This window comes from Oreochromis aureus, linkage group 3 (assembly GCF_013358895.1).
Source record: "Oreochromis aureus strain Israel breed Guangdong linkage group 3, ZZ_aureus, whole genome shotgun sequence".
Lineage (NCBI taxonomy): Eukaryota > Metazoa > Chordata > Actinopteri > Cichliformes > Cichlidae > Oreochromis > Oreochromis aureus.
The window spans coordinates 100,497,545-100,513,730 of record NC_052944.1 but is presented as its reverse complement, the minus strand read 5'-3'; the positions used below and the strand labels follow the sequence as shown (position 1 = coordinate 100,513,730).

The 16,186-nt window shown below is 43.9% G+C and overlaps 1 protein-coding gene across 1 annotated transcript in view; it reads right to left on the bottom strand.

Moving 5' to 3' along the window:
* The window catches only part of LOC116315633 (NLR family CARD domain-containing protein 3-like), a 58,550-nt gene extending 48,440 nt beyond the window's left edge, over positions 1–10,110 (bottom strand). Inside the window, exons 1-6 of the mRNA XM_039603291.1 lie at positions 10,077–10,110; positions 9,224–9,281; positions 9,038–9,139; positions 5,257–5,335; positions 4,908–5,094; positions 2,941–4,735 (exon numbers count right to left, since the gene is read on the bottom strand). Of these exons, the coding sequence (XP_039459225.1) occupies positions 2,941–4,735; positions 4,908–5,094; positions 5,257–5,335; positions 9,038–9,139; positions 9,224–9,281; positions 10,077–10,110 (2,255 nt within the window). The remainder of the gene's footprint in view (positions 1–2,940; positions 4,736–4,907; positions 5,095–5,256; positions 5,336–9,037; positions 9,140–9,223; positions 9,282–10,076) is intronic.
* Positions 10,111–16,186: the final 6,076 nt, after the last annotated feature.

The window sequence follows — 16,186 nt, the reverse complement described above, 5'->3', positions numbered from 1 at the left end:
TTGTGAAACCTGGCCCAACCCTATCATGTGATTTCCTGAGGTCAGATGGCCCAGGATGTGAGTGGGCATTAAGGCGTCTGGGAAGGGATTTCAAAACTGGATTATGGATGGCAGACAGTTGGTGTCGTAAACCACCGCCTCTGTTCAAAGATGGTCGCTCATAGTGGACATAAATGGCTTCTTTCACTCCTCTTTCAAACCATCTGTCCTCTCTGTCCAAAATGTGAACGTTGGCATCCTCGAAAAAGTGACCTTTATCCTTTAGATGCAGATGAACTGCTGAGTCTTGTCCCGTGGAGGTGGCTTTTCTATGTTGTGCCATGCGCTTGTGAAGTGGCTGTTTGGTTTCTCCGATGTAGAGGTCTGGGCATTCCTCGCTGCACTGTACAGCATACACCACATTGTTAAGTTTGTGTTTGGGAGTTTTGTCTTAAGGGTGAACCAGTTCTGTCAGACAGAAACTGGTTGCAGAGGACTAAGCATTTTCTTACAGGATTAATAAAGTATACATAAACAATGAGATTCAAGATGAGGCAAATCTGATAATATTTGACACGTCTGAAAAGCAGAAATATCAGTAAAATACACAGGAAGTAATATATCTGAAATATTAGTAAAAAAAATAACTTAATATAAATATAGCATACTTTTGTGGCATTTGTCAACACCATTAGAAAAAGGGTCAACACCGTCAGACAAAAATCCTGATGGTGTTGACGTCTGATGGTGTTGACAAAATACCTTACTTTCTCTCATAACACATGTTTTTCTGACAGAAGCCATCTTGTTTTTCATCATTTGCTTATGGCCTCTACAATCTACCTAAATGAAGCTCTTTTTACAAAAAAAATAATTAAATCTTGCATTACATGGACTTTGGTGTTGAGACACTATGGTTGTGACACAGAGTTTTATCAGAAAGGTATGCAATAAATGAAATAAAAATAAAAAAAATTATCACAGCAGTGACCTCATGGCATGTGTATCAAACAGGAAGTGGTAAAGGGGTCCTCAGAGTGTAAGCTATCCACAATAATTCCTGATTTTTTTGTACTTTTAAAAAAATCTGATGGTGTTGACAAAAACTCTGGACACGATTTTAATCACTTAAAAAATATGTAAAAATACATTTTCAATTGCATATTTTGATATTATATAAGGTATTGACTTAAATACTTAGTGACGAGAGCCATGATGTTTAATTTTACATTACTTTTAATGTTTTTTTCTGTATTTTAATAATATCACACCTGCTTCTGGACAATGGATTTTTAAGGTACTGGTAATGTATTGTACCATTTATTATATGTATGAAAAATGCAAAATCATACTTTTGTTGTATAAAAAGGGCCTTGGTTTGTCTTTTAGGCAGTTGGGTTAACACTTGTATGCATATTTTAACCACAAAATTGGGTTTTATCTGCCGGATAAAATGTTGTTGATGTTTTGTCCCTTATCTCAAGAATCACTGAGTTACTATATACAGTAACGGACTTCTATACATTTTACATCAGATTAAAACTTTGGGTGTAAGATTCAGATAATTATTTATTAAAAGCTAGACATTTTAAATTACAATAAGAAAGAAAAGTATGTCTTTGTGCCCTCCTATTCCCTGTTAATGCCCTATAGGCCCCCCTGGCTAAACTTTGCTAGATCCGCCCCTGCATTGTTACCAGCCGTCAGCTACGTAGAAAAGGATCCTGGTGTAGAAAGTAATATTAAATAAAAATTCTAACGGCAGCTTATCAAGCTTAAACGTGCTGCTGTTGTTCAGCCGCTGGTTTCCTCTTTCTGGCGTGAAGTGGGCCAAAAACAAAGAAGAGAGACGGACTGGCGACAGAAAAGCCGATCAGCTGATCATTAAGCAGTTTCATGATTGAAGTAGCAGCATGAAGAGGCAGTCGCTCCATATATCAGTTGTTAAGCTTAACGTGGGAATGCTTTACAAACATTCAGAGATGAACTTACACACTTGCTTTTTTCGGTTACATTTTGGCACGGGGGCAGGTGAAGACGGATCCGGCAAAAGTGAAAGCTTTGTACCCATTGTAGATTCTGGAAGCATCTCCAATGGGTTTTGGGATTAGCAAATTTTTATAGACGGTTCATTTGCAACTATAGTCAGGTAGCTGCACCACTCAAGTCTCAGCATGCATCTAGTCCCCCAAAGCTGAAACTGCATTCACCAAACTAAAGTAACTGTTCACCACGGCACCTTTTTGGTTCACCCTGATCACAGTTATCATTGTAAAAGTAGACACATCATAAATTGGAGAAGGGGAGGTAAATGATGCCAAGTGAAAGAGAATGCTTTGGGTGGGGGGTCATGCTGCTCTCATGGTCTGTGTGAGCGTCTGTGGTTTTCCACTAGACTCTGGTTTCTGCCTTTGGGTGAAGCCTGGTCAGCCTGCCCATTGTCCACACCTGGCAGTAATCTACTAGGCTGAATATAACACCAACACTCTCAATAACTCTGCTAACTTGTTCTGGCCACACCGAGGTAACAGATTTATATTTAAAACAAATGAGAGACATTGGGGATTGCAATAAAGGTGAGACACAAACCAGACCTTAAAATAAGAACATCTGAAAAAGATGTAGGTGCAGTCAGGTAGCTCAAGTATTTGCTTTAAAAAAAAACAGAGTTAAACTCCTGGTTGTTGGAGACAAGTGAACATCTTGAGGATAATAAACCTGTCAGAGGGGATCAGAGCTAATGTTCTTATAGGATGGATCTGGATTGTGCTTTGATTGAAGTTAAAGACAAAAATATTTCAGAAATGCTGACATGTCCTGCTGGAGTAAAATATTTAAAGTATCATATTTGACTAAGTGACTATTTTTTATTTTTCTTAAAAGGCAGTGTTCTTTGAACTGAGCACCTCTGATTTCTTTCCCATGATTTAGGAAAGAAGAGATGAGTTCATGTTTACTTACAGAGCTTTGTTGGAGGCTTTGACCACTGGCAGCATTCTCAGAAGAGCCTCCTCTGAAGCAGAGAATTTCTTCAGGTCAAACACATCCAGATCTTCTTCTGATGACAGTAAGATGAAGACCAGAGCTGACCACTGAGCAGGAGACAGTTTATCTGTGGAGAGACTTCCTGATCTCAGGGACTGTTGGATCTCCTCCACTAGAGAACGATCATTCAGTTCATTCAGACAGTGGAGCAGATTGATGCTTTTCTCTGCAGACAGATTCTCACTGAGCTTCTTCTTGATGTACTGGACTGTTTCCTGATTAGTCTGTGAGCTACTTCCTGTCTGTGTCAACAGGCCTCGTAGGAGACTCTGACTGGTCTGCAGTGAAAGACCCAGGAGGAAGCGGAGGAACAAGTCCATGTGTCCATTTGGACTCTGTAAGGCCTTGTTCACAGCACTCTGGTGGAGAGATTTTTTTGGTCGTAACGAGCTAAACCGCTTGGAGGTTGTTTGTTGTTCTTCCAGCAGATTGAGTCCAGAGCTGATGAAGGTCAGATGGACATGAAGAGCAGCCAGAAACTCCTGAACACTCAGATGGATGAAGCAGAACACCTTGTCCTGGTACAGTCCTCTCTCCTCTTTAAAGATCTGTGTGAACACTCCTGAGTACACTGAGGCTGCTCTGATATCGATGCCACACTCTGTCAGGTCTGATTCATAGAAGATCAGGTTTCCTTTCTGCAGCTGATCAAAAGCCAGTTTTCCCAGAGACTCAATCATCTTCCTGCTCTCTGGACTCCAGTGTGGATCTGTCTCAGCTCCTCCATCATACTTGACCTTCTTCACTTTGGCCTGAACCACCAGGAAGTGGATGTACATCTCAGTCAGGGTCTTGGGCAGCTGCCCTCCCTCTCTGGTTTCCAGCACATCCTCCAGAACTGTAGCAGTGATCCAGCAGAAGACTGGGATGTGGCACATGATGTGGAGGCTTCGTGATGTCTTGATGTGGGAGATGATCCTGCTGGCCTGCTCCTCATCTCTGAATCTCTTCCTGAAGTACTCCTCCTTCTGTGGGTCAGTGAACCCTCTGACCTCTGTCACCATGTCGACACATTCAGGAGGGATCTGATTGGCTGCTGCAGGTCGTGTGGTTATCCAGAGGCGAGCAGAGGGAAGCAGTTTCCCCCTGATGAGGTTTATCAGCAGCACATCCACTGAGGTGGACTTTCTAGGGTCAGTTAGGATTGTAGTTTTGTGGAAGTCCAGAGGAAGTCGACACTCATCCAGACCATCAAAGATGAACACAACCTGGAAGTCTTCAAAGCTGCAGATTCCTGCTTCTTTGGTTTCAGTAAAGAAGTGATGAACAAGTCCCACCAAGCTGAACTTTTCCTCTTTCAGCACATTCAGCTCTCTGAAAGTGAATGGAAATATGAACTGGATGTCCTGGTTGGCTTTGCCTTCAGCCCAGTCCAGGGTGTATTTCTGTGTTAAGACTGTTTTCCCAATGCCAGCCACTCCCTTTGTCAGCACTGTTCTGATTGGTTCATCTCTTCCAGGTGAGGCTTTAAAGATGTCTTCTTGTCTGATTGTTGTTTCTGGTCTGTCTGGTTTCCTGGATGCTGTTTCAATCTGTCTGACCTCATGTTCATCATTGACCTCTGCAGCCCCTCCCTCTGTGATGTAGAGCTCTGTGTAGATCTGATTCAGAAGGGTTGGGTTTCCTGCTTTAGCGATCCCCTCAAACACACACTGGAACATCTTCTTCAGGGTGGATTTAAGTTTACGGTGACAAACTGCAGCTTGAAGTTCTGAATAATAATAGTAAAAATACAACTTCAACAATCAGTTGTTCTCACAAATGGGTATGACAATTTTAGTACGCCACAAGAAATCAAAGCATTCAAGTAAATCCGTCTCTTGAGACATTAGTAGAATGGTTTCAGTTTTCAACACCTTAAGTCTTTAGATAAATCCTCTTACTGCTCTGCAGACAGTCAGCCAGCTCCTGCTGCTTCATTCTCCTCAGGAAGTCCACTGTGATCTTCACAAAAGCCTCTCTGCTGCTGCTCCTCTGACTCTCTAAGCATTCTGGGTAATCTGGACATAGAACCTTCTGGATCTTCTTCAGCTCATCTTTCACAAAAGTGATGATGTTGTCCTTCAGCAGCTGCAACAGAATACTTTATGAATGAGCCAATCAGACTGAAATCATGGAGCCAAACATCAGATCAATGTTGGACACACTGACAATCCACTGGTCTACAAAGAGCAGCATGGAGATGACTGTGAACAGAATAGATGTAACTGTAGTTGTTGTACATGTACAGACCATAAATATGGAGTCCAGCTGTGTTTGATCCTGCTGGGCAGACTGACCACTGGGAACCTCTGAGCTCTGCTGGTCCACTCTGTGGAGGAACCATGAAGAATTAGATCAAGCACAGGATAAAGACCCAGGAGTTTCTGCTCAGATAACTTCATCTGAATCAAGTCTGTCAAGATTTAAATTCTCAGATTCTGAAGATATATTTTCTGTTTTCTATGAACTTTCTTTCATCAGTGATGTAAGTGATGATGTTGCAGAAGCTCAGAGTAAACTTGGAGACTTTATCAAACTGATAAATTCACTCACTGGAAGGTAAAACTGTGATGAACCATCAACTAATGCTGTCAGGAGGCCAAAGGTCCCTGAATTTAACTGTGCAGTTGATTCATCAAGTGTTTGAAACCTGACGACTTCCATATGTTTTCATTCTACACACAAGAAGTCCTTTTTTCATTGGTTTGATTTTAGTTTTCATTTGAGTTTTTTGAGTCTTGTATTTGGAGTCGAGTCTAATCAATGATCTAACAGAAGAACATTAAAAAGGATTTACGAGTGCTGTCAAAATTAACATGTAGGGTTAGGGAGTTAGGGGATTAATCTGTTATCATGATTAACCTGATAAAAATCTTTAACACAATTAACACATCTGGAGTGCAGAATGACTCAAAATCCCTGAAATGTTTCTATCAACGCACTTCGTGCAGTTTGTCCAAGTAGAGCTCCCTTTGCACACGTGCAGATGGGCAGTATATGTGTTAGTGACGGGCAGCTGAACCAATCAGTTCAATATGGAAGATGATAAACGCACACTGGCCTCTTGATGGAAAGTTTGAGTATTAAATAAATAACAAGACGGACCAGCCGACCAACATGAAGTATTCTGCACATTGTGAGAGAAAGAATTTTCTTTTCACCGAAGCACTTCCAGCTTAAAGTATCACAATAATGCAAAGCACTGATGACACAACTGCCAAGTGGACAAACTGCAGACCTGTTAATATTGTTAATAACAGAGTTGTGGTTCCTCGTGTCAAAGACTTGAAGAAGAGTGACAGAGTGTGTTAGACTGCTGCATGATCAGTGCCACCTCGACAGACTTGTATATGGTGTAAACGTCTGTTACAAGCTTAAATATAAAGTTGGAAAAATGTAATTGCAGCCAGGCTATTGATCAAGTAATTGTGATTAATCACGATTAATGACAGAAAATTGTGTGATTAATAAGTCATTTTTTAATCTACTGACAGCACTAGTGTTTACTCTTGTGCCTCCAACTGTTTTCTGCCCTTTTGACACCTTCGTGGTCAAAAGTGTACACGCACAAAATCTACAATAAAATCCTCATGCAACAATAGGACAGACACACAATCCATTTATCTCTTTGTCTCAAACACACACACGTGTATTCAAAGCCTTGATTTGTTCATATTTCATTTGTTGTGTTTTTATCCGCAGCGTTTTCAGTGTTGGTGCATTTTACACCAAAAATGTTTCCATTGATGAATCACATTGATATGAATGTGTTTCACACACATCCATACAAATCACTCCCTGGTGGTCACATGACTCTATAACATAACAGGAGTCATGTGACAAGAGTTTCATGCTGTGGCCTAAAATGCCAAAATGGTTGAATGTGGTGGAGTAAAATGTGGAATATAAAGTACTTTTCTTCAATATGAAATGTTTGCAGGGCCTGACAGGAGGTGGACGGACGCTCTGATCACTTCCTGTTTGCTGAAGTGGGTTTTCAGTTGTTTGCAAACCAAAGGCTTGTTTTTAAGACACAGTTTAAATGGGATTGAGGGAATGACGTGTTTGCACTGCAGTTTATATCCAACAACATCAAGCAGTTAAATCAAAGAGTTCATGTTTTTTTTTTTGTTTTGTTTTGTTTGTTTTTTTTGTCTGTCCTATTTGGTTCTTTAGCCGTCAGAATTGTTGTCTGAAGACAAACAAGGATACCAAATGGATTTATTTTGCCAAATGGATCATCATGGCATTGCTGTATTGGTCCATTTGATCAAACTTTGTTGTTATTATTTATTTTGTTTTCAGTTGTTACAGATGAGACAGACATGACTGAGGGATAGGGAGAAAGAAAGAGAGGAAGGAAAAGAAAAACAGAAGGGAAGAGGGACAGTGAGAAAGGGCACTTATAAAGATAAAGAGAAAGAAAAAAAATCTCCTGGATCACCTGTTGAGAGAAAAAGAAGAGAAAACAAGCAAAAAAAACAAAACAAAGCAACATACTAAACACAACACCATCACATTAATCTAGCTAAGTGTGAACAGCAGTAAATACTAAATATTGAATGTTGTTGTGCAGCACGCAGGACAGACAGCGCACAATGTGCTCTGAAGTAGCAGCTAAGAAAGGTGTAGTTTATGTCTACGAACAGTGAACACCCGTGTGCACACCTGTGTGGATCAGCGCGCTTGTATACAAAAGGTTTCCCCATGTAACGGTCTGCTAGAGGGTGTGGAGGGCCATAGCCCGGCTCCAGACATCCAGGGACCCCAGAGTGCGAGAGCCCAAGGAGTACCACCGGAGGGGCATCCGTGCCACCCTCCTGGGAAGGGCTGAGGAGATCCCCAGACAAGGGGGTCACCCAGTAGCCACGGAGCAGAAGCCAGAGGGGGCTGCACTGGCGCGCCCGCCGGCTCTGCCAGCAGCCAGCTGTGCCAGAGTGAACCGAGCCGCAGGCCCCGAGGCCGGAGGCTCAAGGGCCCCCTTTGCCCCGGAAGAGGCCTGACCGAGCAACAGGCGCCAGGCCTCGCCAAGTAGCCACCGGGAGTGAGCTGGTGCATACCTGAGCACCCAGCTCCGGACACCAAGAACCACCAATTCACCAACCCCTGAGGGCATCAGTTACCGGCAGGGAGTGTGGTGAGGGGAGATAGGCCTCCACACTTGGAGGGCCTGGGAGTACCCAGGGAGGTGGAGTCTAAGACCCGACCTGACATATAAACACAGACAAACAGGCACACACAGACACAAACATGCATTCCCACCCTCATGCACACATATACCATCACTCAGCACTCACCCAACGTAAGGATAGACATAAATGGACATGTACACACAATCACACTCCCCAAACATACTCTATACCCCGGGTCCATGTACCCTCGCCCCCAGAGGGGGAAACGGTACCCAGACCCAAGAGATGTGACCCTTTCCCCCGGCGTGGAGGCAAGCAGACCGCCCCAGGCTCCGCAGCAGCAGGGAGGCCAATCGGACAGCCAACACCTCCTTCCAGCCCCCCGCCCCGATGGCTAGTAGAGAACGGGGGTGTGTGAAGACCCCATACCTCCCTCCTCCTGCTTATGTGTAGTATTGCTGTGTGTTGTTCTAAAGTGCATTTAAAACAAGGGAGCGCATGGTGCTGCTGCCAGAGAGCAGCAGGTGTTAGCACGGCCCCTCCCGAGAACCCTCAATGTCTACATGGATTTAAAATTGAGAGGTGGGCACCGGCGCAGGGGTGGGGTTGAATACACAGACCGTCCTCTGGATGCCGTTAACGTGGCCACCCTCAAGGCCCTATATGTATGTGTGTGTTATGAGAGTGTGAGTAATGTGGATGTCTAAGTTGTGGAATAAAATTGAGGCACAGGTGGCCAGAAGGGGACAGAGGAGGGGGGGGATGTCTCCCCTGCACCCTGGTGACACACCCGCACCCCATGGCCCTACCTGTGTGGGTGGGTGTGGTGGAGCGGGAAGAGGGAGGCAGCCGGGGATGGGGAGGAAAAGAAGGGAGAGTTCATGTTACCAACAGCTCACCTCTCTGCAGCAGACACAGGCTGGACTTTAAAATAAATGGGAAGACCTTTAGACGTGTCACTCTGTAAGGACACAGAGCTGGGTGGAGGTCCAGGTGGGTTCCTGTGAATAATGATGGAGCAGTGATGTGAGTGCTGAGCTGTGACATGGAGAAGAGTCATGGACAGTTAGAGATGGTCATCTCACCTCTGAGCTTTGGTCTGGCTCTCATGTTCCCCACACAGAGTGCTTTTAGAGGGAGGGACTCCCTCCTCTCTGTCCTCACACTGATCCATGCTGCTCACATCAGCTCACACACACTTTCTACCTGCAGAGGAAACACAAATCATTCATGTGCACATCAGCTGAAATCCTCCTTTCCATCATGTGTGCTGTCCAAATATCAGCTGATTCTTTCCTGCTTCATCTCAGTGTCAGCTGAATGCAGTCAGACAGCAGCGTGAGGCAGAGGAAGCTGCCATCAGCTGCTCTACTATCAGTCCACTAGATGGAGCCGTGAAGCACACACGATGCATTCACTGACACACACTGATTCACTGGTAATGATAAGCTTCTTCCATCCAGTATAGTGATGGTAAATTTGATTCTTTTTACTGAATCGAGTTTTAATGAGTCACTCACCAAAGTGAATCGGGTTTCTTGAGTCATTTGAGTCACTGAGTCAGTTGACCAGAGAGTGCAAAAATGTATATTTTCACTCAAACTTAATTTGTTTATCTTTTAATGTAAATCCTACTGCTAAGATGAATGATTGTAAAAGAAAACAACTATTTTCTTTAGAGCAAAAAAGAACAAAAAAATTCTAAAGGGAACATTTATTAATTTTTATTTTATTAGTATTTTCCTTAAATGTGTCAAATATATATTTTCTCATCTAAATGTCCACTGAGCTGTGAGCCAGGGGGCGATGAAGTGCCTTAACATTGGTTGCCAACCAAGAAGAAGAAGAAGAAGAAGAAGCTGTGAGCCAGGAGGGAGGGGGTGAGTCAGTGAGTCAGTGGCCGTTTATCAATGCCCAAGTACGCGAGTACGTACTCACGTTCTCGGTGAGAACGTACTCGCCGAGAACGCATGGGAGTACATACCCGCCGAGAACGCGAGCACGGACTCGCGATATGTACAATTGGAACACCTGTGTACGTGATGATGTCACAGGTCCGGAGTTTTTACTGCCGTCCCCTCTTAATTTAACTGTGAGTAACATGTTATGAAGCTTACTAACTTTAATCACAGCCAAACCGGTTTACTCAGGAAACACACATAACCTCATTACTGAAACCTCTATTAATAAAAATAGTGTACATGTACATACGTGTACATACCTTAATAAAAACAAGCAGGTGAGATGTTAGAACGCTTTTATTTCTATTCTAGTGGACACTCAATACTATAGACAGCTGCTGGAGTTTCTTTAACCTGAGTAGTGATTAGACCGCGAGGGGGGGTGGAAAACGATGTGCCGGGAGTCCGCTGTTGAGTTTTGGACGAAATGCATTCTGGGATATATAGCTGTCCCAAGTCTACACCGATGCATGCTCGATAAAACGGGCGGATCGAGAACACATCCGGGACTTTTTCGCGTTCTCGGCGTGATGCGTACTTCGAATTGGAACAGTACTTGGTCTCCGTCTGATGACGTATCACGAGTACACAAGAACGCAAGTACGCACAAGTACGCATATTGATAAATGCCCAGTGATTCGTTCAACTCGTTTGAGCTGTGAGCCAGAAGGGAGGGGGTGAGTGATTTGCCTTATGCTATGATTCAGCACAGCGAGGGAGGGGGTGAGTACCTCAAATGTGCTGTTAGCATGCTAGCTGAGCGATGCTACTGTGAACCGAGGAGCTATTGTCTTGATGTGAGCTTCTACTCAGGGTTTTTTCTTCCAGTTCAGAGCAGGAATGTTTTTGTTAATAAACTGGCTGTTGTTTATTTCCCCACAGTTTTAATTATAAGCTAGATATATTTCTACTAATGGAATTAGTTTGCTAACAGCAACAGGGATGAGTCAATGAGTCAGTTGCGCTTGTGAATCATGATTCACGAGTCAGTAAAGTGATTCTCGAGTATTGAACGATTCGTTCACGAATCGAACATCACTAATCCAGTAATTCAGTGAGCTTCATCATCCATCAACTCTGCTGCTGCTCTGTCCTGGATTCTGATCACAAAATAAAAGCAGCTTTTTAACTCATGTAAGAGCTCTTAGCGTTAGCATGCTGTGTGGCTAGCTTAGCGTCATAGCTCTGCAGGTGTCTCGTGTGTAAATATTAATCACAGTGACAGTAAAGGAGGTAAAGGGCTGTGACGTCATCACGTACGCTGCGTCCTGTGTGGACTCTGAGTGAACTCACAAAGTACACAAACACACTCGGCCTCGTTGGTCCAGCTGTGAGTCCGTTACCGTGAACTATGGAGCGGCAGATTTGTGCTGAACTAAGCTGCACACAGCTGATGTTAGCCAGGAAAACATTACACACTTTAATGGAGAGACCGGAAATACAAACACACACAGTTTGTTGTGTGAAGAAATCAAACATGAGCTGAACAAACAGTAAAGTTCCTAAAGACAAACTGTTAAAGGAGGAAACAAAGCAAACTTACAGTTTCTTCAGACACACCAACAACAAGCTCCACTGCACGAAGTTCAGGAAAGTGAAAGTAAACTTTGAGCCTAATGCGGCGTTTGAGGACACTCAGGATCATCGAAACACTGTGTGCTGCGTTCAAATAAACCTCAGAAATTCCCAAACCTCTGCCAGGGTGTGATTTATTTCTGCTGGTTTTCCTGTTTGAAGCACAAACCTCCGTCATCACTTTGTTCTTCTTCCTGCAGCGTTTAAATATTTCAGCAGTAAACTGATGTTTCTTCAAAGCTCATTTCAACCTGTTGAAGTCATGATTGAAAGTGCAGACTGAGTGTAAGAGCCAAAGTGAATGTTTATGTTTTATTTGTTATGGTGGTGCAGGTGTTGTTCCTGCACCACAGGTGATTCCATGGGGGTGTGGTCACATGTTATTTACCTGATGCTGGCGTTCTCAACGGAGAAGTTGAGTCAGCGGGTTTTTGCACATTACACAATATTCAGACAATAATCACATTATCTTTCAGTCCCGTTCTCAAATGATATAAGTTCATAGATGCGCTACTTGGTTTGAATGAAAGCAAAGTTTGTTGTTTTTGTTTTGAAATAAATACACAAACACAAGTGGGGCTCAGCTTGGCTTATTGGAGACGAGTCACAGTGCTGAGAGTGGATCACATGATGTTTAAGGTGAGTCATGTGACATGTTCAGTATTGTCACACATGTCTAGATTGTCCCTGATATCATAACTGCTCAAACACTGATGATTATATTTGAAGAATTATTACTGATGGCAGCAAAGTTTGAATGGAGCTCTCTGTCTGTGCTGATTTGTCACCCTCTGATGGTCCAAATACAAACTGCATGACAGTAATAAATAATAATATATAGCGCTTTTCTAGGCACCCAAAGCGCCTTAAAATTCCACGGGCTGAAAAGCCCGACTTGTTCTCCTCTGCAGGTCATCAAATGCACCACAGAAGTTTGTATTTGCACAGCCTGTATATGTTTGATGGCTTTATTATTCTCTGTTCAAAGACAATAAATGTGGAAAATGTCTCATGTAGTATCAGCTTCATTTAAAATGACTGCAAACATTTAGAGAACATGTGCTGCTGTTTGTCCTACATTTCAACACTGAATGAACCCTGAAAACGTGATGGCAGGTGGCAGATTGGAGTCCACATGAAATATAGGCTGTATGAAGACTGGAAAATATAGACGATACAAATATGCAGCCAAACATTTGTGGACATGGATAAACTATCTGATCCAAAAAGCAGGAAGTGACACAGCTAGAAAATGAAAGTGTGTAACAGCTGAAGTCAAATGTAATGCAGAGTTGAATCTGCACTTGGATCCATGTGTGAAAGGTCCACATGTGGGGATTACATAGATAGACAGATCTTTAATAATCCCTCAGGTAGGTTCCTCTGGGACAGTCACAGATAGAGACACCAATTCTGACGTCCTTTGAAAGCCTGACTTTGAATTTTCATAACTTGTCATGTACACAGATGTTAATTCTACATATTCCTAGTACAGAACTCTAAATCAATATGAAGAAAATTGTTGGGTCTAAACTCAGACCCTGCTGTATCCAGGACTTATTCCCATGAAAGAAAAACAAGGCAACAGCGATCGATCGTTTTTACTTGCGCAAGGGAGGCCTTACCTCCCCTCTTAACCCCCCTTGGTTACAAAGACGAGGCACTGTATGTATATATATATATATATATATATACAGAAAGGGATTGGCAAGAATACCAGAGGCGCAAAACACCAGCTACTGGTAGACAGAACGGTCAGCTGAGACTGCAAGACCAGACTGACCAACCTGTGCACTGCCTGGATTGATTACAAGAAGGCCTATGACTCAATGCCCCACAGCTGGATACTGGAATGCCTAGAATTGTACAAGATCAACAGGACCCTAAGAGCCTTCATCAGGAACTCAATGGGGATGTGGCGTACAACACTAGAGGCCAACTCCAAGCCCATAGCACAAGTCACCATCAAGTGCGGGATCTACCAAGGAGATGCTCTGTCCCCACTGCTGTTCTGCATAGGCCTGAACCCCTCAGTGAGATCATTAACAAGACTGGCTACGGATACCGACTACTAAACGGAGGCGGTTGTCAGCCACCTCCTGTACATGGATGACATCAAGCTGTATGCCAAGAGTGAACGAGACATCGATTCACTGATACACACTACCAGGCTATACAGCAATGACATTGGAATGTCGTTCGGACTGGAGAAGTGTAGTCGGATGGTAACAAAAAGAGGGAAGGTAGTCAGAACTGAGGGGATTGAACTACCAGAAGGCAACATTGCAGACATAGAGGACAGTTACAAGTACCTGGGGATCCTGCAAGCGAATGGGAACCATGAAGAGGGCGCTAGGAAAGCTGCAACCACCAAGTACCTGCAGAGGGTCAGGCAAGTCCTGAGGAGTCAGCTGAATGGTAAGAACAAGATCCGGGCCATCAACAGGCTGGCCAAAGGAGGAGATAGAAGCCACTGACATAAAGACAAGAAAGCTCCTTACCATGCATGGAGGGTTTCACCCCAAGTCCAGCACCCTGAGGCTGTACGCTAAGCGGAAGGGAAGGGGCGGGGACTGGTGAGTGTCAGCACCACAGTCCAGGATGAGACAAGAAACACCCACGAATACATCACGAAGATGGCCCCAACTGACAGCGTGCTCAGTGAATACCTCAGGCAGCAGAAACCCAAGAAAGAGGAGGAAGGCGAGGAACCATCATGGAAGGACAGGCCCCTGCACGGTATGTACCACCGGCAGATAGAGGAGGTGGCTGATATCCAGAAATCCTACCAGTGGCTGGACAAAGCTGGACTGAAAGACAGCACAGAGGCACTAATCATGGCAGCACAAGAACAAGCTCTGAGTACAAGATCCATAGAGGCTGGGGTCTATCACACCAGGCAAGACCCCAGGTGCAGGCTGTGTAAAGATGCCCCAGAGACAATCCAGCACATAACAGCAGGGTGCAAGATGCTAGCAGGCAAGGCATACATGGGGCGCCATAACCAAGTGGCCGGCATAGTGTACAGGAACATCTGTGCCGAGTATAACCTGGAAGTCCCGAGGTCAAAATGGGAGATGCCCCCAAGGGTGGTGGAGAATGACCGAGCTAAGATCCTGTGGGACTTCCAGATGCAGACGGACAAAATGGTGGTGGCTAACCAACCGGACATAGTGGTGGTAGACAAACAGAAGAAGACGGCTGTAGTGATCGATGTAGCGGTTCGAATGACAGCAATATCAGGAAGAAGGAACACGAGAAGCTGGAGAAATACCAAGGGCTCAGAGAAGAGCTCGAGAGGATGTGGAGGGTGAAGGTGACGGTGGTCCCGTGGTAATCGGAGCACTAGGTGCGGTGACTCCCAAGCTAGGCGAGTGGCTCCAGCAGATCCCGGGAACAACATCGGAGATCTCTGTCCAGAAGAGCGCAGTCCTGGGAACAGCTAAGATACTGCATGGGACCCTCAAGCTCCCAGGCCTCTGGTAGAGGACCCGAGCTTGAAGGATAAACCGCCCGCAGGGGCGTGCTGGGTGTTTTTTTTTTTTTTATATATATGTGTGTGTGTGTGTGTGTGTGAGAAAGAGAGAGAGAGAGACCTCCTGCTGGGCAGGAAGCTTACATCAAACCAAATCAGACCTTCCAGATAGGATGTGTCTGTAATCAAACCTACAGCCCCTCACCCAAAAACTCAAGAATCTGGGGAGGGGGACTGTGGAATTGCTTTCATCCCACAGTTAAACAATGTAGAAATGGATGGTTAGGATAAAAATGACAAACATTTAACAATTCACTCTAACAAAAATGCTCGTACAAATCTGCATATATGTTGATATCAAATCCTTTTCCAGCACATGGATAAATCTTTCAATCTGATCAGAATGGGCACAGTGTTGTTATTGCAGCACTCCCTGATGTTTGAAAAGCTAAATGTCCATTTTAAAGTGGTCGTGTGTAGGATTGTGTTTCCTTCCTTTGTGCAGTTCTTACAGTAAACATGTTTGAATGTTTCCTGTTCCCCTGATGCTTCTTCCTGTTGGATAAAGTTGGTTTGAATAACATGTTCTTATAGGTTTCCATGAACTTCAAACTGTGATCCACTTACAAAACTGTCTCATTTTATTGGAACGATCCACATTTGCATCCATTCACGGTACATTTGACATCTGAACAGGTTTGTACACATGATGAAAGGACAGATGGGTGTTTGTGTGCCCTTCTTAAACTTAGTGTGAATGTTTCATCATGTAGAACTACTTAGAACAAAGTCTTTGGGAACATTTGGAGAACACGTTTAGGAAAGTAACATCCTGGTAGAACATTTTCTTAAAGCAAAGCAGAGCTGCAACATGACTGTGAGGATTCACAATAATAAAGTCAGGATACTTTATTATTATGAAGACTAAAGTGCACCTTAATGCTGCCGATGAATACACATGTTCTTTGTGAAAGCATGAGCACAGCTGACATGCACCACACTGACCCCACTCGCCCCATTTCTTCATCCACTTCTTG